Consider the following 24,647-nt stretch of genomic DNA (forward strand, 5'->3'; position numbering starts at 1 on the left):
CAACACTGGATTCTCCTGAAATAAATTGCATGCATGCATGCATGCATGCTTCTTTCTTTCTTTCTTTCTTTCTTTCTTTCTTTCTTTCTTTCTTTCTTTCTTTCTTTCTTTCTTTCTTTCTTTCTTTCTTTCTTTCTTTCTTTCTTTCTTTCTTTCTTTCTTTCTTTCTTTCTTTCTTTCTTTCTTTCTTTCTTTCCAATTTAAATCTTATCTGTATGAAACAAGAACTTGTTTTCTTGTGCCCTTGTTTTTCCACACTTTACCAGTGTAGCTAACACAAAAAGCTTATACATAGCTTTTTCTTCCTGATGGAACTTTAGGGCTACTTTCACCATTATGTGAATGCAAAAATTGCTGTAATATTGAAGGTATGCATGTGTCTAGTTGTTAATATTTAAACAGCAAACAGACATATATGTTTATGTTAGGATTATGTTGACAGTGAGCAAGAGTACATATTAATTTTTTCTACTTCTGCCATGCTGCTCCTGAACCTGCTATTCAGCCAGGAAGAGAAGCTGACGCTGACATAAATATAGAGGGTCATTCGGGCAGAAGAAGATAGGCTGTAGATTTCCAAAATATATAATGTTATAATGACTCTTCTTTCTTACTAGAGCTTGTTGACATTTAATATGCAAATGTCTAATTCAATATAATATTCTTACTTTAAGCTGCATATTTGTGTTCTGAGACAGTTCACAGTCTTTTTCCGAACAAAGTCTTTGTTTCAAGGGCCTTCTCTGTGGCTGCTCCCAGACTGTGGAACTCCCTCCCACTGGAGGCCAGGCTGGCCCCATCTTTGCTGTCTTTGCGCAGGCAGGCCAAGACCTTTCTCTTCAGGCAGGCTTTTCCTTAACAACTGGTGGTCTGAGAGGACCTTTAAATGGATTGTTGTGCTCTGTTGTTTTAAACGTGTTTTAATATTGATCTTAGTTACCATTTTAATATAGTACTTGTTTAGTTCTTTTTCAAATATTTCTGTATTTACTGTTTTATCTTTTAAATATTGTTTTAATGATGAAAGCGGTCTTGGGTCCTTTTGTGGAAAAAATATTTTAAATAAATAAATAATACCTTTCTTTCAAATACTTTTACCATCTCTAAATCTAGGAAGAGTTTATAGTTGTCCATCTGACTGACAGATCAGAGTCAAGGTGATGTGAAATAAGTTGCCATTCTTCAGTGTGGCCTCTGTGAATGCACACAAATGGGTAAAACAGCGCCTGCGCTGGTCCTCTCGGAATTTTCTAGAGCTTAGGAAAAAGTAACAAAGTTTAGGTTGCCCTCTACAGCGCATGCTCCGCCCGCCTCAGCTCTCAGTTCCATTTTTTCCACCAGCAGAGTTGGAACCTCTCGACTAGAGCTCTCCTTTTCGCGTTCTTATTTTGGCTAGTTCGTATTTGACCTGGCTTGTTCATAGATTTTCCGCTTTTCTGTTGCCCTGACATTGGACTGAACGACTTCTCTACTGGCTAATCCCTGCAAGTACTTGTTGATTGTCTTTTCCCGCCTGTTAGACTGCCCGCTGTGGCGCCACGCGCCATCTTCCTAATCCTTTTAGTACCTCATTATTGGACTTCCTCCCCGTAATTCCCGGCTTATGTCCTGTTCAGGACCATTCAGCCGCTGTACTGCCTGTTCCCAAAAGCTACCCTTTTCTGACGGCCACAGTCCTTGTGTTTTTTGCCTGGGAGAAAACCATCAGCCCCATCTCTGTAGGCACTGCAAAGGCTTTACCAAAGCTGCTCTTAAAGCCCGTCAGCAACGACTGAAATATTTTCTTTGGAACCAGACACACTGTGCCTCTCAACCTTCTGAAATGGAGTCTACTCCAGCTACATCTACTGTACGGTCTGAAGTTCGGGTTGCCTCACCACCCCCTCTTCAAACAACTAAGACTGTGGACAAACCCAAGAAAAAAGCTCCTGCTAAAAAGTCACGTACTGTTCCTTCTGCTTCCAATGCTGCCACTGATCTGAAACAAAAGGATAAAACAACAAAGACCAAGGGAAAGCCTAAGGAGCATACCCTTTCGGTCCCACCGATTTTAGCATCTGTGCCTTTGCCTATTTTGGAAGATTCTTCCTGGGACCGAGAATCGTTTTCTGAAACGGGGACTTCATTACCACCCTGACAACAAGAATCACTACCTATTGACGCTAGACAATCGCCTTCCATGAGCCAACTAGCTCAGACTGTTGCTAGTTCAGCTTTGGTCCATCACAGCCCTGTTTTTACAGCGTGGACATCACATTCTCCTTCTTTGGTGTCGAGGTCTTTGGCTTCGAATTCTCCACCCCATAGGAGACCAGCCAAGGCCAAGAACCTCTCTCCTCCTTGACGTCCACATTCAGAGCAGGAGGTGGTCGTTTTGCCTGGAAAATCTCGGCACCGGCATAGGCACAGGCGGAATAGCTCGGACTCCGACGTGGAGAAAAGGAGGAAACGTCAACACCGAAAAGATGAATCTCTTTCTGACTCAGATTATAGTGAGGACCAAAGGAAATCTTGGCATCGAAGACGGGATTACATCAGACTCCTCAACGTCGGAGGGTTACAGGAGGAGAAGGAAAAGAAGGCATTACGACTATTCCTCGTCCTCTCCGTCAGCCTCTCCTCCTCGCAAGCATCAATGTCGAGAGCACATCGACGCTGAGAGTCACAAGTCTTTGAGGCAAAACCATAGGGAGGAGACTGCGATCTCTCATCATAAGAAATCACTAACGACTTCCAAAGGCACAGTTTCTGCCCAGGGACAGTCATCTCAAAAGGAGTCTGGACATCCTGCCAAGAGACATTCAACTTCTGAGCAGGAGCAACTTATTTCCTCAGGCTTCTCTGAGCAAGAGGATGATATGATGTCTGAAGCTTCCCTGGAGACACCTGTGGCAGGGGAACCTCTTGAGTCTGATGCAGCGGACACTCATCCTTCATCTCCATCTGAGGATTTTTCGTCCTACGTCCAAATGGTCTCCCGCATGGCTAAAACTCTTAAGATGGACACTGAACAGTCACCTCCACAGACTGAGGATCTCATTTTTGGATATATCAATCAAGAGAGATCCCCACCATTGAGTTTAGCCTACATACATGCCTTACTGGACCTCATTAAAGAATATTGGGCCCAGCCAGCAAATTCTACACCAGTATCCTGTAGAACAGAACATCTGTACCGCATCCATAGACCTGATACCACTTTCTTAGTCAAGCATCCTATACCAAATTCCTTGGTAGTGGAATCTAGTGCCTCTAAATCACCTGTGAAGGGCCATGTCACTCCCACCAACAGAGAAGGCAGGAAGTTGAAGGTCCTTGGACAGTGTATGTACTCCCTAACCGCTTTTTTATTGCAAGTCACCATCTATTTAGTGGTTATGGGAGCCTATCAAAGGCAATTATGGTCCCGGATTCTGCCAGCCTTAGAGGTTGCTCCTGAGGACTTCAAACAACTTTGTATGAATGCACAAGCCAAGGCCCTTACTTTATCAAAGCACCAAAGACTAGCATCTCGCCATATAGCTGATGACACAGCCAAGAATCTCGCATCAATCATTACTCTGAAAAGGCATGCATGGCTTAGATCTGCAAATATTATGGATGATATTAAAACCCGGATTGAAAACTTACCATTCGATGCTTCAGGTCTCTTCAATGAGAAGACAGATGATAACTTGGAGAACCTGCACAAAAGCAAAAGGACAGCTAAATCCTATTCCATCCAACAACAACCCAGATACAGTAAGTTTCAGTGGCGCTCTAAGTATCCACAGCACACATACCAGCAACCAACATCCCAGTCTTACCATCCTTTCAGAAACCAAGGTCAAGGAAGATCATCTCAAGCCTCTTCTGCTTCCAGTCTCAGACCACAATCCAGTCAACGAAGACAATCCTATAAGCCCACTGGGAAAAAAGCAAAACAGTACCTTTGACTTAATCAAAACACCATCAGAAGTAGTCCACACAACTCGCCTGTCTCCATATCTGCAAAATTGGTTTACCATCACAAAAGACTCCTGGGTCTTAAACATTATACACTCCGGTTACCGTCTGGAATTTACAGAATTGCCTCCTCTAGGACAGGTCAAGCTTACATCGTTCGATCCTGTTGTAGAAGAAGAGATTCTCACCCTGCTTCAAAAACAAGCCATTCAAAAGGTACCAAACCGAGACATCGCAAAGGGTTTTTATTCCCGTTACTTTGCGGTACCCAAAAAAGACGGAGGGATAAGGCCCATCCTAGATCTGAGAGATTTAAACACTTACCTCCTTCCATGTTGATTTTGGATGGTCACCCTGGAGTCCATCATTCACCTGCTAAAGAAAGGAGACTGATTTGTTGTGATGGATCTGAAAGATGCTTACTTCCACATGACCATTCATCCAAATCAAAGAAAGTACCTCCGTCTAATTTTCCACAACACCATTTATTAATACGTCGCTCTTCCCTTCAGCCTGTCAACAGCTTAAAGGACGTTCACCAAATGTATGGCCCCTGTGGCAGCTTATCTACGCCTTAAGGGGATACAGGTCTATCCATACATAGACGATTGGTTGATCGTCTCCCTGTCCAGGAAAAGAGCACTAAGGGATACCAAACTGGTTCTCAACACCTTGAAGTCCCTAGGACTCTCAGTCAACTACAAAAAGTCCCACTTGACACCATCTCAAGTGGTGGAATACATAGGGGCGAGACTCAACTCCATAAAAGCTCACATGTTCTTACCACTGGAATGCATAAAGAAAATAAAAAGAGCAATTTGCAAGTTCCAGCCACATGCGAAAGTCTCAGCAAGACAGCATCTATTAGACTGATGGCCTCAACAACATGTGCAGTGTCCCATGCTCATCTGAAGATGCGTTCCCTATAGTCATGGCTGCTTGCCCTCTTCGATCCCCTTCAGGACAGTCAGCACAAACGTTTACTCGTCATTCCAGAACTTTCACAGCAGTTAAGATGGTGGACGTTTCTACCACATTTCTTGATGGGAAGGCCGTTTCAACCTCTGTAGCTAACATGCCAGGTCACCACGGATGCAAGCCCGATAGGCTGGGGAGCTCACTGCGGAGAACATCGGATCCATGCTCTGTGGTCAGCTCAAGAAGCCTCCCTCCACATCAACCATCTAGAACTGCTAGCTGTAATAAAAGCCTTCAGGGCATTCCTTCCTCTGATACAGGGTCGTGGTGTATAGCTGATCACAGACAATACCACAAACATTTATTATATCAACAAACAGGGAGGGACTCATTCCAAGTCTCTACTGTTTCTGGCAGTACATCTCTGGGAGTGGTGTTGCCAACATCACATCTTTCCAGTAGCCATCCATGTGTCCACAGCAGAAAACGAATTGGCAGACAAGTTGAGTCGCCTCCCATTCCAAACTCACGAATGGGAACTGGACGAGAATGTCTTCCTCGGTCTATGTCACAAGTGGGGGAAACCATCAGTGGACATGTTTACAACTCCCATCAACAAGAAATGCAGCAAATATGCTTCTCGTGCGGGAAGGGGCAAGGGATCACTTGGAGATGCTTTTATGATCCCATGGAAAAAGGGTCTCCTCTATCTATTTCCACCTATACCCATCAGTCAAAGAGCATTAATCAGAACATGCCAGACGAAAGCAGATGTAATCTTCATTGCTTCATGGTGGCCAGGACAGCCATGGTTCTCCATGCTGATGTCAATGGCTGTAGACAAGATCGAGTTGCCACTTCTCCCGCATCTCATCACTCAGGATTTGGGGAACATCCTCCACCCAGACCTAGAATCTCTACACCTGACAGCGTGGAGGATATCCCATCATTACAAGAAGTCATTGAGAAGACCAGAAAACCATCCACTACCCTTCTCTATAGATACAAATGGAGAAATTTCTTAAAGTTTGCTGAGACTCACAGTTTACAAACTTCACCACTCTCATTAACTTCACTTCTGCGGTATCTTCAGTACTTGTTTGATTTGGGGCTCTCCATTTCCACCTTGAGGGTCTATGTTTCAGCTATTGTTGCTTTCCAACCACGTAACTCTGAAGCATCCAGATTTTTCTCACACCCAACGCTTAAGGCCTTTTTAAAGGGTCTTTTCAACATGAGAACTCCGGTAAGGCATCCGGTTCCACAATGGTCGTTACAGGTGGTCCTACATTCTCTCACCCATCAACCCTTTGAACCCATGGCATCCTGTGACATCCATCTTCTGTCATTTAAAACTTTGTTCCTAGTTGCTATCACCTCAGCACGCAGAGCGAGTGAGATGGCAGCACTCCGTTACGATCCACATTACCTTCAATTTTTCAAGTACAAGGTCATGTTGTATCCTGATGTTTCCTTTTTGCCCGAGGTTGTTTCAGAGTTTCATGTTAATCAGCCTTTGGTGTTGCCTACGTTGTTTCCAAATCCTGTTTCTGATGTTGAGCGCATGCTCCACTCCCTAGATGTTAGAAGAGCTTTAACATATTATGTTACATGCACCAAGGATTTCCACACAGCACATAGACTGTTCCTCTGCTTTTATGGACAGCGCAAAGGTTCTGCCACCTTCTCTTCCACATTATCCAGATGGTTAGTCTTTACTATAGCCCTTGCTTATGAACTGCAGAACAAACCTCTCCCTGAAGGTCTCAAAGCTCATTCCACTAGAGCTGTTGCTACATCCACGGCCCTGCTGCGAGGAGTTGACATCCCTGACATCTGTAGAGCAGCTACTTGCTCCAATGTGTCTACATTCATATCACATTATAGACTGGACCTCAGGGCCAGGAAAGAGACCAACTTTGGGAGAGCAGTGCTGGCGTCCATCCTTCAGTGACACACCTCCTTCCAGTAAGTGAACTTGCTAGTCACCCATTTGTGTGCATTCACAGAGGCTACGCTGAAGAAAGATAGGTTACTTACCTATAACCATGGTTCTTCAAGTGGACCTCTGTGAATTCACACATCCCGCCCAGCCTCCCCACTGTCCGTCACTGACTAAGTCTAGTCTAAGCTCAGGCTTCTGTGGCGGACAAATGGAACTGAGAGCTGAGGCAGGCGGAGCATGCGCTGTAGAGGGCAACCTAAACTTTGTTAATTTTTCCTAAGCTCTAGAAGATTCCGAAAGGACCAGCACAGGCACTGTTTTACCCATTTGTGTGAATTCACAGAGGTCCACTTGAAGAACCATGGTTACAGGTAAGTAACCTGTCTTTTTTCATGCAAGACTATTATATTTCATATTTTGCACAGGAAACCCATATCTGGGAATCAGAATATTTTAAAGAAAACAAACGTGCATACAATTGATAGAATATATTCATTATTATTGTGGGACTAGGATAAGATTTTGTTGGGGGAAAGGTGAATGAAAATAGAGCTTAGATCCTAATTTCCAGGAATTGAGCTTTCCTGCCTTTCCCCACATATAGCCTATTTAATACAGTCCCATAAGAAACTTACTCCTGAGGATTAAGAACTCTTTGGGAAAGGATGGCAAAGACTTCTGAGAATGTGGGGATTGACGTCACACACTGACACACATAGAACACACACACATTGTTCTGGTCGTTTAAGTGCATCTTAGGATGTAGACAAATTTTCCCAGACATTTGTTTGGTTTCCTCTGGAGGCTCTGCATTTCTACCATTCATATTGGTAGGGTAGGGTTTTCATATATACCGTGAACTACAGGAGTTTGATTTTGTTAGAAAGGAAGTACTGAGTGTCAAGCTTGTGTAGTCATCACACTACTAACTGTGGAAAACTTGTTCCTAATCATAAGTGTTTAGACTGTGATTCTTCAGTAGTGATAGAAAACCATTATTTCATATTGAGAAAGGCATTATGTCTATATATATGGGCTTGAAGAGCTGAAAAACCACATAGTCATAGCTCTAATAAGCACTGGATAATTTGAGCGCCTTTTCTAAGAGTAAAACAATGGCTCTTGTAAACAATAGTGCCTACATACTTGGGGGGATCAGTACACCAGATATTCTTAACCATAGGATGGTTCTTCCATGTTTCCAAAGTTTGAGTGTGTCTTTTCTTCCTTCCCTTTCTTTAATCCAAGTGTTTTAATTACTATGGTGATTATTAAGATTACATAACTACTGCTTTTCACATTCTTAAATTACTCTTTTGTAAGTGGAATGTATGGATTTAATTTTCTATTCTTTTTGTGTTATTTAAGGAGAAAGAGCGGTTAAAACAAGAAAAGCGTGATGAAAAGAGATTAAATAAAGAGCGTAAACTGGAACAACGAAGATTGGAATTAGAAATGGCTAAGGAGCTAAAGAAGCCTAATGAAGATATGTGCTTAGCAGACCAAAAGGTAATCAGAATAATGTAAATGTACTTTTTCTTTCCTTGCCCCTTTTCATGCTGTTCCTCCTTTCCTTCATTGTTACAATAATTAATTTTCTTATTGTAGCCTTTTTAAAATCATTCCTGCTTTACTTTAGATTGTGTGATAATATCTCTTCAACATTTAGGTATGGCCTACATCCAGACTGAAAGTCTAAAATAAATACTGGGACAATTGATTTTGGTGTGGGATGTTAATTAGTAGTGGACACACTGGCATTTGGACTTCAGGCGGCCTCTTTACTAGATGCTTACCAAGCTAGATCATTTAAAACCAGCTCCTTAGCTCCATTATGCCTCATCATCAATGTATTTGTGTTTGTACAACCTCATGTCGCATTTATGGGCTTCCCATGAGTTCTGACTGGCCGCTTTGGGAAACAGAGCATGCCACTAAACCTGCCTTTGGCTTGATCCAGTATAATTCTTAAGTTCTTAACTTCTTTCAGTGCTTTTAGGATTCTCAGTAGAGCATTTGTGCTCATTTATTTGCTTAATTGCTATGGGAACTGCTTATCTTTAAATAAGGTCACTTTTCCTCAGAAAGCAAACTGAAGTTTTTGCTTCCTGAACAAATACACATTTCCCAGATAGCTAGCCCACTAAGTTCCGTGGGACTTAACCCTAGGTAGGTTTGTGTAAGGTTGCACCCTTTTGGCCTAAGCCCAGCTCAAACCCAGGCTCATGTATCTCTGCCCCCACTGTTTTCATGGCCTGCTTGCTATTTTAACCCTCAGCTTTCAAATAACAGTAGGATGTGCCCTGTACGTGTTTCCTGATATTCCTAATTGTAATGGATTAGAGACCTGTTATTCTAAATGAAAGGAACACATTTTAGGGAGCACAGTCTATTATATGCCAAAAGCCCGGCTCTGCTCTCAGTCCCCTGTAGCTGCATTAAGAAATGGGGGGCTGAACAAGTCATGGCCTCTTGGCCGGTGGGGGGGGGAGGAAGAGAAAGGAGAAGAGTAATGAGGAACAAGACGCAGTGGTTTGGTCCAGGATTTTGAGCATTAACAGTTAACACATATCAGCACTTCCCCAAAATACTTGAAAGCTCTAGGCTATGGAGGAGGGAATCTGGAATGAATGTACAGTGGTGCCTCACAAGACGGTGTTAATTTGTTCCGCGAAAATTGCTATCTTGCGAAAACATTGTCTTGCGAAAAGCGGTTCCGCATTGGAATGCATTGAAATCTATTTAATGTGTTCCAATGGGGGAAAAATCATATTGCAAAGCATCAGCCTTTTTTTTTTTAAACTGTCTTGCGAAGCATAGACCCAAACATCGTCTTGTGAAAATCGTCCATAGGAAAAACCGTCTTGCGAAGCGTAACAGCAATCGCAAAAACCCATTGTCTTGCGGATTAATCGTCCCATGAGGCAATCGTCTTGCGAGGCACCACTGTATATATTCTTAAATATAGGAGACTTTTAAGAATGGGTTTCTGGTATTTAACTTGAGAGCTGACTGCAACATCTGTAGCATGTTTTGCAAGTGATTTTTCTTCCTAGTCAAGAGGTCATCTTTCTTTGCAATTTTTCCCCTCCAGCCTTTGCCAGAATTGCCTCGCATTCCAGGCCTGGTTCTCTCTGGAAGTACGTTTTCCGATTGTCTCATGGTGGTGCAGTTTTTGCGCAACTTTGGTAAAGTTCTTGGCTTTGACGTGAACTTGGAAGTCCCTAGTTTAAGTGTACTTCAAGAGGGATTGTTAAATATAGGAGACAGCATGGGAGAAGTACAAGACTTGCTTGTGAGACTACTCTCAGCTGCAATTTGTGATCCAGGACTCGTCACAGGATACAAGGTAATGAATAGTCTTGGAGCCTCTTTTGTGATAATATAAAAATTTATCAGTTTGCTATTTCCTTAGCCACCAGCTTTTACCAAGAGAATGAGTATATACAGGGCTGTAACATTTCAGACTCAACATTGGAAGTAGTTGAATGCATTGTGAAGTAACTGAATGTAGAGTAGACCAATCAACGAAGAAAAATCCTTGTACTGTATATGGAAAAACTAGCATGTTAGGGAAGCATTTGATTTTTTTGTTTGTACAGAGGGATATTCCATCATAGGTGTCCTCAACTGGATGCTGAAGTGGTATATCCCAGTGAAACTGGGTTTATGTAATTCAGGATTATGTAATTCAAAGTCAGATTAGAACTATCTCCCTACATTGTGGGAAGCACAGCCAAGGCTGCTTTGTGGAATGCTCCCGTTTCGTTCCAGTTAGCAGGCCATTCTGTTTTCAGTCCTCCTTGGGCTGTTCTGAAGGTTTCTTGTAGTAGTGTCCCCCACTGCAAAAGTTCTCTTTAAGACTCCAAAGCTTGCTCATAACCTCATTATGGTACATGGATAATGCACATTGATAACTTAAGGACAGGCACAACAGAGAACAGTTCTGTGTTAATATGTATGATTATGATTTATTTCTTTATACACTCACTTATCCTTCCTAATTTGCTAAATAGTGCCAGGTAAATATCTGCCAGGTTGTCTACCTCAAATGGAAGGAATTCATATATGTAGATTTCTGTTAGATGTTGTGGTGGGAGCAAGAAATTAAAAAGGGTTGGTCTGAAGTCTGAATTCCAAATTATGGTAAATGCATGTCATGCAGCTACAGTTTTGGCTTTTGGCACCAACTGGAACTTTTTCCTCAAAGTGTCATAGTCCCAATGGTGGTGGGAGATTATTTGGTCTCAGTTATCACTGGGGAGGAAAAAGACAAATTTCCCTCATCCCCCTGCTTGCTACAGACCCAGTAACAATCCCTGTGCACAAATGATTATTTATGGAAAAACTAAAGGTGCAGCTGCTTGCTACACATTCAGTATACTATGCAGGAAAACTACATGTGTAGTTTGACCATTACATTAAGACTTTAGATACCAAATTAGCTACCAAAACAGATTCAAGCATAGAAACATGTCTAATAAAATATGAACAATTGTGAGTGTGACAACAATGTTGTTTAAATCAATGCAGTCTCTCTCTGAGACAAGGTGATTAGATCCTGTGCATATGATGTATAGTGGGCACTTTATATTTACTGTAAATTAGGATGTCACCTCACCTGAATCACAAACACTCTTCACAACTGCCCCCCCACATCCCTTGCCTTTGTTTCTTGACTAACAGAATATCAAGCTACAACTGTTTGAACAAATGAAGGTTTGTAGGCCCCCAATAGTTAGATTTCTGTAATTCTCAGAAAATTGGGACATATACATAATCAAATCATAGATTACTGTTCTATTAGACAACATTTCATTAACCGTTAAAAGTTAATTTCTGCTTCCATCACTGGATTTCAACAAGGTGAGTGCAATCGAGCTTTTGAACCCTCTTCATCACACTTTTCACCAAACGTCACTTCACCATTTTGTCTCTTCTCACTCAACTGGTTTCATATTAAGAAATTATAACTGCAAACATCCAAGTGTGTGCTCCGATTTTAGAGACTTTAACTCCAAGGACCTATCATTCAAGTGACAGCCAAATTGCTTTTTTAAAAACACATTTGTCTTTGTAAAATATCATTTTGAAGGTTTGGCAGTTCAGCTGCTTAGAAGGTAATAAATGTCATCCAGCAGTTCTACCCCTAAAATTTGGCTCAATAATTTTTGTGCCAAACCCTAAAATTAGATGCTGAGCTCATGACAGAGTAATCTAAACTGCATGGGGAGGGGATTTCATTCAGAAAATGGCATATACTGGATCTATGAGAGCAGTTCAGGAAGGGGAGAAAAACTAGGCAAAAAAATCCTAATATGTCAATGAATAGTAGTGTCTCTGGATCATGGTTTAGTTAAAATTTTTTAAATCCTTGTATCAAATAACGAAATCATGTGTTACATGTATGTGATCATTCTTAATATGGTTTATGTAAAATTAATTATGGACAAAGCTTTTTGGTTCCAGGCTAAAACAATCCTTGGAGATCATTTGCTAAATGTTGGCATCAACCGAGACAATGTATCTGAAATTCTTCAAATTTTTATGGAAGGCCATTGTGGGCAAACGGAACTCACAGAAAGCTTGAAAACCAAAGCTTTTCAGGCGCACACACCCGCTCAGAAAGCATCAGTACTTGCTTTCCTTGTCAACGAGTTAGCGTGTAGCAAAAGTGTTATAAGGTACGACTTCAGCTCTCTTTCTGTGTTTAGATTTTCTTTTTCTCATGCTGATAGCAAAATAAATAAATGACTATAAATAGTAATATTCCCATCACATAATTAATAGTTCAAACTACTTAATGCTGCATAGTAGCCTGCTGGGTTTAATTTATAAGCAATAATTAATAAAAAGGATGTGCCTAATTCTTGGTTATTTGTTTAACTCACGCTTTGCTTTGCTTTGCTTTGGTTGTATACTAGAGCAATAACTTTAATCACCATATTTTTCCTATAAGATGCTACTTTTTCCTAAAATCATTACCCTAAAAATTGAGGGGGGTCTTTTACAAGTAAATAAGCTGAGATAGCCAAGGAGAGAACAAAAGGGCACATACCTTATCTCTGTGAACAGGCTTCCTTCAGCCATGAGGCTTAGTTTCCTACAGTCAGGAGACTTGGCTTCCTCCAATCATGAGCCTTATGGAACTGATGTCAGCTGATCCTGAGCAAACCAATTGGAACACACCTCCATGGAGGTGGAGCTTATAGGCTAAAGATTCAACAGAGACAAAATGTCCAACATTCTGAGCTCAGAGGCTGAATCCTCAAAGCTAAGTTTTTTAAATGTTGGGGTTAGAAAATTGGGGGGCATCTTATAAATGGGGGGTTGTTATTAATGGAAAAATACAGTAACTAAACAGTACTAATTATCTATAAGAGTTGTAACATATTACATGCTCTTCCAAACATGGTTTCAAAAACACTTTTGAGCTGTATCATACATTGAATTATCTAAGTAATAATTTTTTTCAACAGTGAAATAGATAAGAACATAGATTATATGTCGAATTTAAGGAGAGACAAATGGATGGTTGAAGGCAAACTTAGGAAGTAAGTGATATTTCCGTTAACAATTCTAATATTTTGTATTTACTTAATTTGTTATACAGACTGACTTCAAAGAGAAAAATCAGGATATCTGGAAGGAGAAAGAGCAGTAACTCTCCATAGTTAAATTATGATGAAAAAATTAATTTTTAAAAACCCACAGTTTATCTTTCAAAATCCATTAAAGATACATGAATGTTTGTCAATTAGGAGGACCACAAATATGGAGAAAGTCATTTCATAGTATTTCAAAGAAATAATATCTTTTCTCATTTGAAATTTTCTGGAGCTGTCAATTTGTCATCGGCATTAGTAGAAACTGATTTGAACTATCATATTATTCTGGAAGACTTACAGAGCCAGATTGTTATGCTCTAATCACCTTAAAAAGTGCAAATCATGTAGGTAACTGATTTAAAATACTTCAAATTTTGCTGTATAAGCTATTTATTTCCTGTGCTATTTCAAGGAATAATCCATTTGCAAGATAATCTTACCTGTTAGCTACAGCACATACTGACACATTTTTCAGGATGATAATTTTATGCTCTCTATTTTTTCCTGTTTTACAAAACAAAATTCCATACAGCAAGCATAATAGCTCCATCTATCATAGAATTTTATGTTCAAATAATGGTGAGCCAGAGCAGGGATACGTAGTCATGTGATATACCTAGTGACGCTTTATTTCTTTCTCAAACATTGTCTTTTCTTGTCTAGCTGAGTAAGGAGTCTCTGGCTTCCACTGCTTATGTTTCTAACCATATTTCTCCTTCCCTGCCCTACTTTTAATGAAACTCCAAAGAAAGAAGGAAGAAGTAAAGGAGAACAGCAGGAGAGAGAGAGAAGAAGTAAAAAGAGACTTAAAAGAAATGACAGGAAGACACACGTATATTCACTGTGAATTCCTGGTGATACTGCTGGCTCCCAGTTCATGCTGGGCTCATGGTTGTATCTTTGGAGCAGCTCTAGGCATTAAATCTGATATAAATTCATGTTCTATGCACCGTCCTGTCCTGATAGCATCAAAGGTCCCCTGTGGAAAGCAGACTGTTGGGTGTCTCTATTGAGGGGCAGCTTTTTCCTCTCCTTTCTGTGAATGTAAGTACTCGATTTAGAGGGAGTGGGTTCAGAGTTAGTTCTCCTTACAAAAAGTTGGCAAACAACCCTGCATGAGTATATTCCTTTTCTTTCCTAAATCATTATTGTTGTTGTCATTGCCATCATTTTCCTGTCTTCTACTATCAGTCCCCTTCCATTATGACCACACAGTTACTTCCTCCTCCATCCATTTCTGAATGTCATGTGGATGACCTGATGACTTCCTCAACAGCAATTTCCTCTGTGTTTCTTTTAGCCTCATGGTCATTGGCTTAAAAATTTCCCACTTTGTACTTGTTGGAAGTCTTAGCAAGAAGATGAATGGTGCTGTACTTTCATTGGCCAGCCCTAAAACACTACCCCTGTCCTGAAACATGTTTCATGTGGCACCCAGATATCATAGTTCTCCTTTGGACCTTTGTATGTTGTGTCTTATCCTTCATTTTAGCAAAAGAGAAAGAATTTTAATCCAGTTTTACACTGTGGCTCTCCAGATAGGAAGATATATTTACACATTTGCCCATTTTGCCACGAAGCAAAGTCTATGTACTTATAATTCCATGAAATGCAGAGGCCAGGACCACGCAATATGAGGACTAGCCTATTCATATTGGCCTTTGCTTTACATCATAGCTGCATAGGCAACTGCATCCTGATCTCTTGAGCATGTAGCATCTTTGTTACCTTTTCTGTCCTTTCTCCAGAGAGGTATGTGATTTTCATCCCCAAACGTGTAATATCCTGTAGCTCATTGCCTCTTGTCTTAACAAGCCTTTGAGGGAGGTTCAGGCGGAGAGTTCCAGGTCACCCACTGAGCTTCAGTGACCAACAGGAATTTTAATGCCATTCTTTTTCCAACTACATTCCCAACCTTGTACTGAGATGCTCTGTCTTTGTTGGAAGGTGGTTCTCATGTGGATTAAGGTATCATCCTGTTTTAGTGGACTGACAAAGAAACTCCAAGTCTATGTTGTTCAAAGTGATTATGAGCTAGTAGAAAGAGATCTAGAGGAGACGTCATGCATGATTCTTTGAAGTGGTTGTTGTCATAACAGCCATGATAGGGCATCTTTCTAAAGATAAAATAAATACATAGACAACTTGGAATGTTAAGACCTTAGTTACATTGCTAGGCTGTATCTCACTTGCGAATTATATTTCTCATTTCTTGTCTTAGAGTTTAACAAGGATGGCAAAGTTCACCATGAAGATGAAATTTAATTTAAAAAAATGCATTATGTTGAAAAAATGCACAGAAGAATTAAATGGATTGCTGTACTGCTTTTTCTTTAGCTGCAGTACTGTCTAACAGAGGAATTTGAGAAAACAACTAAATCAAATGGTATTTAGTGCCAAATCTAGTTGTTGTCAATGAGAGTTTGAAATGAATCTCTTTTGCTCCTAACATTTTGTGTGCATGTTGGTCTGCTTATTAATCTGTATTTTCCCTGTGTGGAAAAAATTATTTGAGGCAGAAAACATCTTCCAGATTAGAGATTATATTCCTATTGCATAATAGCTCAAGCCTGAAACACATTATGCTAGGCTGCAACATTTAGGATGGGAAGTTCTTGCTGTCCGAGAGCAAGATTGCAATATGTTACATTAACTATTTTCACTGTGATTAGTAAGAGTAATGCAGCTATTTAGATCTGAAATTTCTACAGCACTTTGTTTTTTAATGCATTGATCATAGTCTGAAGGAAGTTGAAAGTTGATGAGATTTTTCCTTATATGTCCTTTCTCAAGCAGTGGGCCCTTGGTTGCCTGCCAGTTAGAGTCTTAAAAACCTTTCATCTTTTGGACTAGAAGGATTGAGATCCAAATAATTTAATGAAAATAACTAGGTCATCCAGTCCAGACAATTTATTGAAAAAAGCTGGGTCATTCTTGTTTCTTTCCTCAATCTGTAGACTGAGGAACAGCCTCAACTCTGATTTAGCTTTTTTTTATGGGCTGTTTCTTTAAAAAGCCGGCTATGCTTTATCATACCCACTTGCTGTATGGAATACTGTTTTGTAGGCTGGGAGAAGAAAGGAAGAAAAAATAAATTACAAAATTGTATAGCAGCATTGTCTGTTGTAATTTATCTTCTTTTGCCATCTTGATTCATACTCTTCTCTTTTTTTTCTTTCTTGTAAAATTCTTGGCTTTTCCAAATTCTTGCACTTTTCTTATCTCTTCAAGTCCTGTTACATGCTAGAATGTTAAAAGGGAATATTCAGCTTGGCTATCGAAATACTTCCAAGGCTGTTTCAGTATATTTACCTGCTAGATTCCTGGTAGCTAGAGCTGTAACATCTGCTGTATGGAATCTTGTTTTGTAGGGTAAGAGATGAGGAAGGGCTACCACAACTGTACTTACTGGTATGTAAGCTTCTTTTGTTTCATGATGATGAAACTAAGGCTTCTGCTGCCTTGAGCTCTACAGGCTTAGCTTCCTCCATATTGTTTAATAAAATACAATGTGAAGTAGAATATAGATTTTGGGGAACAGATATGTGCTCAAGTAATCCACAATTAAGTGTTAAGTTAATTGATACCTGTTGTACTTTTTAAAAAAAACTTTTCTAACTTAAAGATCTGAATTCAAATGTTACTGCCAAATAGAGCGGAGCCATTGAATCATTTTATGCAAGTGTTGATTTACCTTTCAGCAATTTATTCAGTGGGTCTGTTCTGGTTGGGAATAGCTATTGGATTTGGGCCAAAAAATGGGACACTGGGCTTCTCAAATGTGCATGAAAAAGGTAGGTTAACACTGATGTGAGGAAATAACCAAAACGGGGAATACATCTATTAAAACTTCCTTTCCTCTTGCAAAGTTTTCAACAAGCTTCAATCAGCTTCCTATCAGGTGTAGAATATTCAGTGAGGGACTAAATGCCATTTGAAGAGTTAAATGTTTTCTATATCTGAACATTCATTGCAAATAAAATACAGTGCTCTACAGTTTTTCCTAAATAGATTAGTACTCTCAAATAGAATAATATTTTTGGTGAAAAACATAAAAGTAACTGAAAATTGCTGAATAACAGGAACAGAAGCAAATGAGGCACTCCCACTGAATAGTGGAAGACCTTTTTGTACATCACAGTGATATTACATAATACTGCTTGTCTACCATGTGTTTAAAGGCTTAGAATCATTCATGCTAAGAAAACAGGCAAAAGGGATGTTACAGGAGGAGGTGACATAGGAGAAGAACAACATTCACTGGGCACACCCACTCCTGGCCGAAAAAGGAGACGGAAGGGAGACAGTGATTATGATGACGACGACGACGATTATAGTGATGACCAAGCAGATGAAGACGATGAGGATGATGAGGAGAAAGATGACAAAAAGGGAAAGAAAGCTGATATTTGCGACGATGAGGTCAGGAATTCTAATAAAGAATTGTTTATGAGTGTGTGTTTACATTTACAAACTATCCGTGATTATGCTTCCACAAACTTTCTATTTGAAAATATTCTTTAAGATATATCTGGTTATAATTTTGTAAAGGAACTAAAAAATACCTTATTTTTAAAAATTAAAATATTATGGGAATATATGATGAGAATGCTTCTGAAGAATTTTCTGGAGTACCTTGTAATTATAATGGTGTTTGCTATCTCTGAGACAGGGCTAAGACCTCTGTATGAGTGGTTTGTGCTGGATTTTTAAAAACCATTTCTAAACGCCTGGCTTTGTAATTTCCCTGTGCTTCAAAAGCAGTTGGCTAGGCTGCTCTTTCAAGAGGGATAATTGTGCAACCTTTTGGGTCCCTAGAGCTGATCTTGTGATTCTTGAAATCCTATCCTAGGTTCATACTTCATGCAGACTTCAAGAGGTGTGAAAATTTGTAAAAACTAGTGGATGAAATTGTATTTGAAAAGTTTTGCCTTTCTTGGGCAATGAATTCTCAGATATAGGCTAAAAGATAGAATCTAAAAATATTGATCATTTAGGGACCACAGAGCTGGCTGGATAGCTCAGCGGGTTAGGTATCCAGCTGTGGAGCCAGAGATCAGGCGTTTGATTCCCCTTTGTGCCAGCCTGTGCAGCCTTTGGCAGCTTTCACGGTCTCAGAGGGCCCAAAGAAAGGAATGTTGAACCATTTCTGAATGCTCTATATGTAGAAAATGCTGGAAGGGCCCGCCATAAGTCAAATGACTTGATGGCATGTTGTTATTATTATTAGGAACCAACAGAGGAACTGATTGAGGGTATATAAGCAAGTTGGGTCACTTAGTCTTCTGGGTCAGAGAGATTGTGATGGTTGAAACGATTTAAGGAAGGGTCTGTTAAAGCAGAGATATTATTGTCTCAAGACAGTGGTAGCTGTCTCAGTTGTGCATGAGTTTAGGCACTGTTATGCTTAAAATTTATTCAGTTGTGAAATTTGGAGAAAGCATGTGGATTCTGTTTGAGCACAAGCTTTACCATTTCTCTCACCAGTTCAGCAGAATAGAACGATGTGATATTAGGGACCAGCTACGGTAACGTCTGTAACTGCTTTGTCTTTTGCTAAGGTAGCTTGTTAAAGCATCTGCCTTTGCTATTGCAAACATTACTTCATCCTTCCCTGGGCCAGTAGTTTTAATTCTCTGCCTTAAAGGAATATAACCAAGACTAGCTGAGTTACTGCAGGCTAGCTGAGATGGGAGTCAGTGGATGATCTTCCATGGAGCATCAGCAGAGTTCTTTTGAACTGTCCCACTGGCTGTCAAGGTTTGAGTTTATGTACCAGTTTCTGAGAGTAAATATTGAACTTCGGGGATCCAGATTCCAGAACCAATTGATGTCTTCTGGAGTGCCATTGTGATTTTTTAAAGCATATCTTGGTGTTACATTAATAGGTAATAGGAACACAATGAGCATGCAAAACATAACACACTGCTGCATTTTTATTCATTGGTGGTAGGATGATGGAGACCAGACAGCAAGTGTGGAGGAACTAGAGAAACAGATTGACAAACTGACTAAGGTAAGCTAACTTGGTCAATTAGGTATATGTGGTGTAGATGGTTTTCTGCTATTTTTCAGGTTCCTAAATGGGTCCTTAGTATATAGTAATGTTCCTTGCATTTTTCTGTAATGGCCTCTTCTTAGCCAGCTTTATAATAAACCAAAAATGTAAAATGAACTACTTTCTGGATGGCAGGTGGGGGAAGAAGAGGGGTGTTGCCTTTTTGTTTCGGATTCAAAAATGTTTAAAGCAAGCCTTGGGAATAGTTTAATGTGAAACTGGGGGAAATAATGCAGGAATGCAAAGCTGCATATTATAAATGTTGTGATAAATGGGAGTATGAGAACCTTATGAAAACAGTTGCATAGTGTCACTCTTCAGTCTGTTGAATTGATGATACAGTCTTACTGGTCTCCTGTTTTGTTGCACAGAATGGTAGAGATTAGCATAGCCCTTCAGCAACTTGAGGGCCTTGCGAGTGTTGCCTTAGTTTACATAACATCTTCATAAGTCGGTTGCCATGATCAAAAGAATTATGAAACTAGTTTTGCGAGTCTAAAAGGGGCTTCATTTTTCTTGAAGAGCACATCCAATTCCAAAGTAAAAAGTGTACGCTGCTTGTATACTGCCCCATAGTGTTAAAAACACTCTGGGCAGTTTACAATTTCATTATGCAGGCTACACATTAACACACATATACACACCAGGAAGCTGGATACTTAACTTAATAACCTCAGAAGGATGGAAAGCTGAATCAACCTTGAGCCGGCTACTTGAGCCCATCAGGATCAAACTCAGGTTGTGAGCAGAATCTTCACTGCAGTATTGCAGTTTAACCACTGCACCACAAAGTTCCACATAGCAAACAGTTTTTGAAATGGAGAGTTTTCAGTAAGATAGTACAGAGAAAGAACTTTGATTTGCTTGGATCAAGAAGTGGTGGAGCTCTAGAATTTCAACACAGTACTTCCTGCCTTTGGACGAGAAGGCTTAATGTGTGCACGTTCTCAGGTCTGATATGCATCCCACCCAAGCAAACTGCACTGTGTGTGGGGTCTTCCCTCCAGCCCTTTTGTGGTTCCGATGGGTGATTGTCCCCTGCCAGGTGAATAATTGTCCCCTGCCCTCTTCGTCTTCTGGCTTTGGCTGGAGTTGGAGTACATCAGAATCATAACAGCAGAAAAGCTCAGGCAAGAGCTCAGAGTTTGTTTGTTTGTTTGTTTGCTTATTTATTCATTCATTCATTCATTCATTCATTCATTCATTCATTCATTCATTCATTCATTCATTCATTCATTCATTCATTCATTCATTCATTCAACTTTTATCCTGCCCATCTGGCTACGAGACCACTCTGGGAGGTTTACAATACTGTACAGCATAAAATTTTAGGTTTTTTAAAATTGATTGATTGTATTTGTATCCCACCCATCTAGTCAATTGACCACTCTGGGCAGCTTTTGTATTTGAGCAATATTTTTTTTTATTCCTACACGTAATTTCCCCCCTCAAAACTAGTTCAAGTATCTCATAAATTTCATACTAGGAGCTACAAAATTTCATATTGGCCTGCCCAGTTTTCTCAATATATAGATACATGTATATTCCCCATGTACAGTATACATATGCGTGAACAGATACCTACCTAATAACCTTTGTATCTATATTACATACATAAACACAGAGAGAAGCACAAATTGTTTGCTGCATTGCATAATTGATAGTATTTCTCCTGTAGTCATGGAACAAAAACTATTAATTCTGTAGTTCTCAAGAAATCAATTGCAAAATATAGAACACAGCTTTACAGAGCACATCTTTCAACATAGTTCATATCTACCCAAAGTGATATTTTTATGACCAGTTTTGACTTGTTATTTCTCAACTGCTGAGGCAGAAAGCAAATTACTGTTTTTGAAATAGCATGTATTGTGGCATGATCGGTTGAACTTGATCTATTCTTGTTGAACTTCTGGCTTAACAGTGAGGGGGGGAAATCTTGATAAGTGTACACAAGCTATGTTTTCAAATCTCCTCAGCAACAGAACCAATACAGGAGAAAGTTATTTGAAGCTTCTCACTCCTTGCGTTCGATGATGTTTGGCCAGGATCGTTACAGACGTCGATACTGGATTCTGCCCCAGTGTGGGGGCATTTTTGTTGAAGGGATGGAAAGTGGAGAAGGTAAGGAAGTATTCAGAGGCATAATTAAATCATCTCTAGGGTTTGTATGCCCTCCCCCATCATGGGGTTCCCACAGCAAAATGCTGATAATGATAAGCCCTCAGTAAGTATTTGACATTTGATGTTGTTCCAAGAGTGTGTGCGCTAATGTTGCAGTTATAATAATACTTAGGACACTCCTGTCACAGCAAATGAATGTAGATAATACATTTCATATGAATGATATGGGGACTTGAGGAATCTTACCACCTAAAATTTCAGGGCACCTGTAATTATCTGCTTGCAGATATCTACCTAAGTCTATTCTTTCAAACTTACTAGACAGACACCACATCGAATATTGTGACATAAAAGAATCCTGCCTTAATGAGATGCTGACACATCAGCAACCATACAGAGAGATGGAGCATAGCTCAGGGAAAAGCAAGTGGAATGTGGTGTGGGCTGCAGCTGGGAAAACAATAAATTGAGTGCACGCAGTTTAAGCTTTTATCCCTCTTTTGATCTGTGCCCTTCATAAATTACCATCTGAATAACATACACTGCTGATGTCCAAATGCAGTATCACCCTAAATGTCGAACAGTTTAAAAAAACTTGTGATGAAGGCACAAAATGTAGAGTGGAGATTAGATAGATAGATAGATAGATAGATAGATAGATAGATAGATAGATAGATAGATAGATAGATAGATAGATAGATAGATAGATAGATAGATAGATAGATAATATTTTTTTACCCTGCCCTTCTCCTAAAAAAGGACCCAAGGTGGTTTACATTAGCAAAAGACAGTACTTAAAAGCTAAAAACAGTAAGTATACAAATATTAAAAAGGAATCAGACAGATACCGCACTAAACCGGTTAACAGAATCAATACCAAAAACAAATTCAAAGCAACAAGGCACAACAATCCATTTAAAAATCCCTTATAGAAATACAGTAACTCAGGGAAAGCCTGCCTGGACAGAAGGGGATTCATCTGCCTTCTGATGACTTGAATCAGGACAGAACACCACCACTTAGTCTGGGTCCAGATTGCTTTATTTATGAAGATCCTTATTGATACTAGTTTATAGTGGAAAAGCATGATTTGATTTCTAATGTAATCCCCAAAGGAAGACTGGTGTGATCCAGTTCAGAATTCTTCCATTGTCATCTGTCAACTCAGATGATGATGCATAATGTGTAGAGTAACTGTTAAAATCTGAACCTGAATAGATGACTAGGAACCAAATCCTCACTGTTTCCTCTGAAATAAATTTCTACATAAGCAACATACTTAAGCATGTTGGGTATAAGCTTTTGAGCCTTACTTTGGTTATCATGAAGGTTTGTGCTTTGTTCAGACTATAGATTCTTCTTCGTGGCCTCTGTGAATGCACACAAATGGGTTATTCTGCGCCTGCGCAGGATGTTTCAGAAGTTTCTAGAGCTTAAAAACATGTGATAATGAGACGTTCCCCCATGGAGCGCATGCTCAACCCTCACAACGTCCCCTCAGTTCTTTTTTTTACCACAGCTTTGGTAGGACATATATATATTGGAATGTTAGAGTGATTAACATAGCAAGTATTCTTATAATCATCTATTCTATTATATTCTTCTCAATCATCTTTTGTTTGACATTCACCTGTGATTATTAGCTATTTTTCTTCTCTTCCTGTGTTTTTTCTCCCCCCATGGCATTTTTTCTTTCCCTTTCTCCTATTTTTATGGGGGGGCAGGACCTTTCAAACGGTGCATCCTGTGCACCAACAAAATCCCACTCGCGGGCAGGCACGATCACTGTTTATTTTGTCTAGGAGAACAGCACCAAACTCAGTTGTGTCCCAAGTGTAAAAAACTCACTAAACCACCCCTCAAATTATGATTGCAAAGACTGTGATCTTACCTGTGGGAACAGTCCCTCAATCCAACCATGGACCCCACAACTTCACCAATTTCACGAGAAACCATTCGCTCGATATCAAGCCCAACGATGGTACCACCTTGGCAGAAACAACCTCTGAAGTCTACTTTGAAGTCAAGCTCAGCCTCCACCTTGAGCTCCAACCCCTTCTGATGACTCATCTAAAAAGAAGGATAAGGCTAAGACAAAAAAGCCAAAGAAACCGACAAAATCAACTCAAATTGATCCTCCTCAACCAGTGATTCCCTCACCTATTCTTGAGGAGTCATCTAGAGATGCCATTGTTTCAACTTCAGATAGGGATGATCCTACCATAACACTGGCTCAGACTGTAGCTTCCATCACCAGCCTGTTGCCAAGTACCGGACTATCTCCAGCTGATCTGCATTCCAGTGCAGCCTCGATCATCAGGGCAGGTGATATTTATTCAGCTGTCAGGATCGGAATCCACTCATCACTCTCCCCGCAAACACCAGGAAAAAAGATGGCACCTCTCTCCAATCCGCTGTGTTCCATCACATAGAGAGCTATACTATTATCCCGAGCCGTTCCAATACCAAACCAGGAGTGACCATAGAGATTGATATCACCAATACGATCCTTATTATCCAGACGCCTTTACTGAACAGCCTTATTACGAAGACCTAGGGAGAGTAAGAATCATCCTCCATCACCATCAGAGGATTTCACATATTACTCCCAACTCATCCTACGAAGGACAAGGTCTCTACAGCTCAACATTGAAGAACCACCTCCTCAAAAAAAGGACCTTGTTTTTGATGACTTGAATCAGGACAGAACACCACCACTTAGTCTGAGTTTTATCCCAGCTAAGTTTGATCTAATCAAAGAATCATGGGACAAGCCCCCCTCCTCACTTCAAATTTCACGCCGTGTCAAAAATCATTACAAAACCCACGGTATGGACACAGCTTTTCTGTCCAAACACCCTGTGCCAAACTCTATCATAGTAGAATCTACCCAGTCAAGAGCTCATAACAAATAGTCTGTCGCTCCTATCGATAGAGAAGGCCAAAAAATTGATATTCTTGGAAGAAGGCTCTATTCCCTCACTTCTTTCATCATGAGGGTAGCTAATTATCAGGCCGCCATGGACGCATATCATTGCCAACTCTGTGA

The 24,647-nt window shown here is 40.1% G+C and overlaps 1 protein-coding gene across 29 annotated transcripts in view; it reads left to right on the forward strand.

The window, feature by feature from the left end:
• BAZ2B (bromodomain adjacent to zinc finger domain 2B) overlaps positions 1–24,647 on the forward strand; it is a 297,222-nt gene that overhangs the window by 244,954 nt on the left and 27,621 nt on the right. For all 29 annotated transcript variants that reach the window (XR_013536707.1, XR_013536710.1, XR_013536708.1 and 26 more), the window contains 7 exons: positions 8,177–8,317; positions 9,903–10,157; positions 12,278–12,492; positions 13,288–13,362; positions 17,598–17,838; positions 19,370–19,432; positions 21,454–21,598. Coding sequence is in view for 23 of the 29 variants with exons in the window: in XM_072982530.2 (XP_072838631.2) it covers positions 8,177–8,317; positions 9,903–10,157; positions 12,278–12,492; positions 13,288–13,362; positions 17,598–17,838; positions 19,370–19,432; positions 21,454–21,598 (1,135 nt within the window). In the remaining 6 variants the exon portion in view is untranslated. The remainder of the gene's footprint in view (positions 1–8,176; positions 8,318–9,902; positions 10,158–12,277; positions 12,493–13,287; positions 13,363–17,597; positions 17,839–19,369; positions 19,433–21,453; positions 21,599–24,647) is intronic.

The sequence above is a fragment of the Pogona vitticeps genome, chromosome 1 (genome assembly GCF_051106095.1).
Source record: "Pogona vitticeps strain Pit_001003342236 chromosome 1, PviZW2.1, whole genome shotgun sequence".
Classification (NCBI taxonomy): Eukaryota; Metazoa; Chordata; class Lepidosauria; order Squamata; family Agamidae; genus Pogona; species Pogona vitticeps.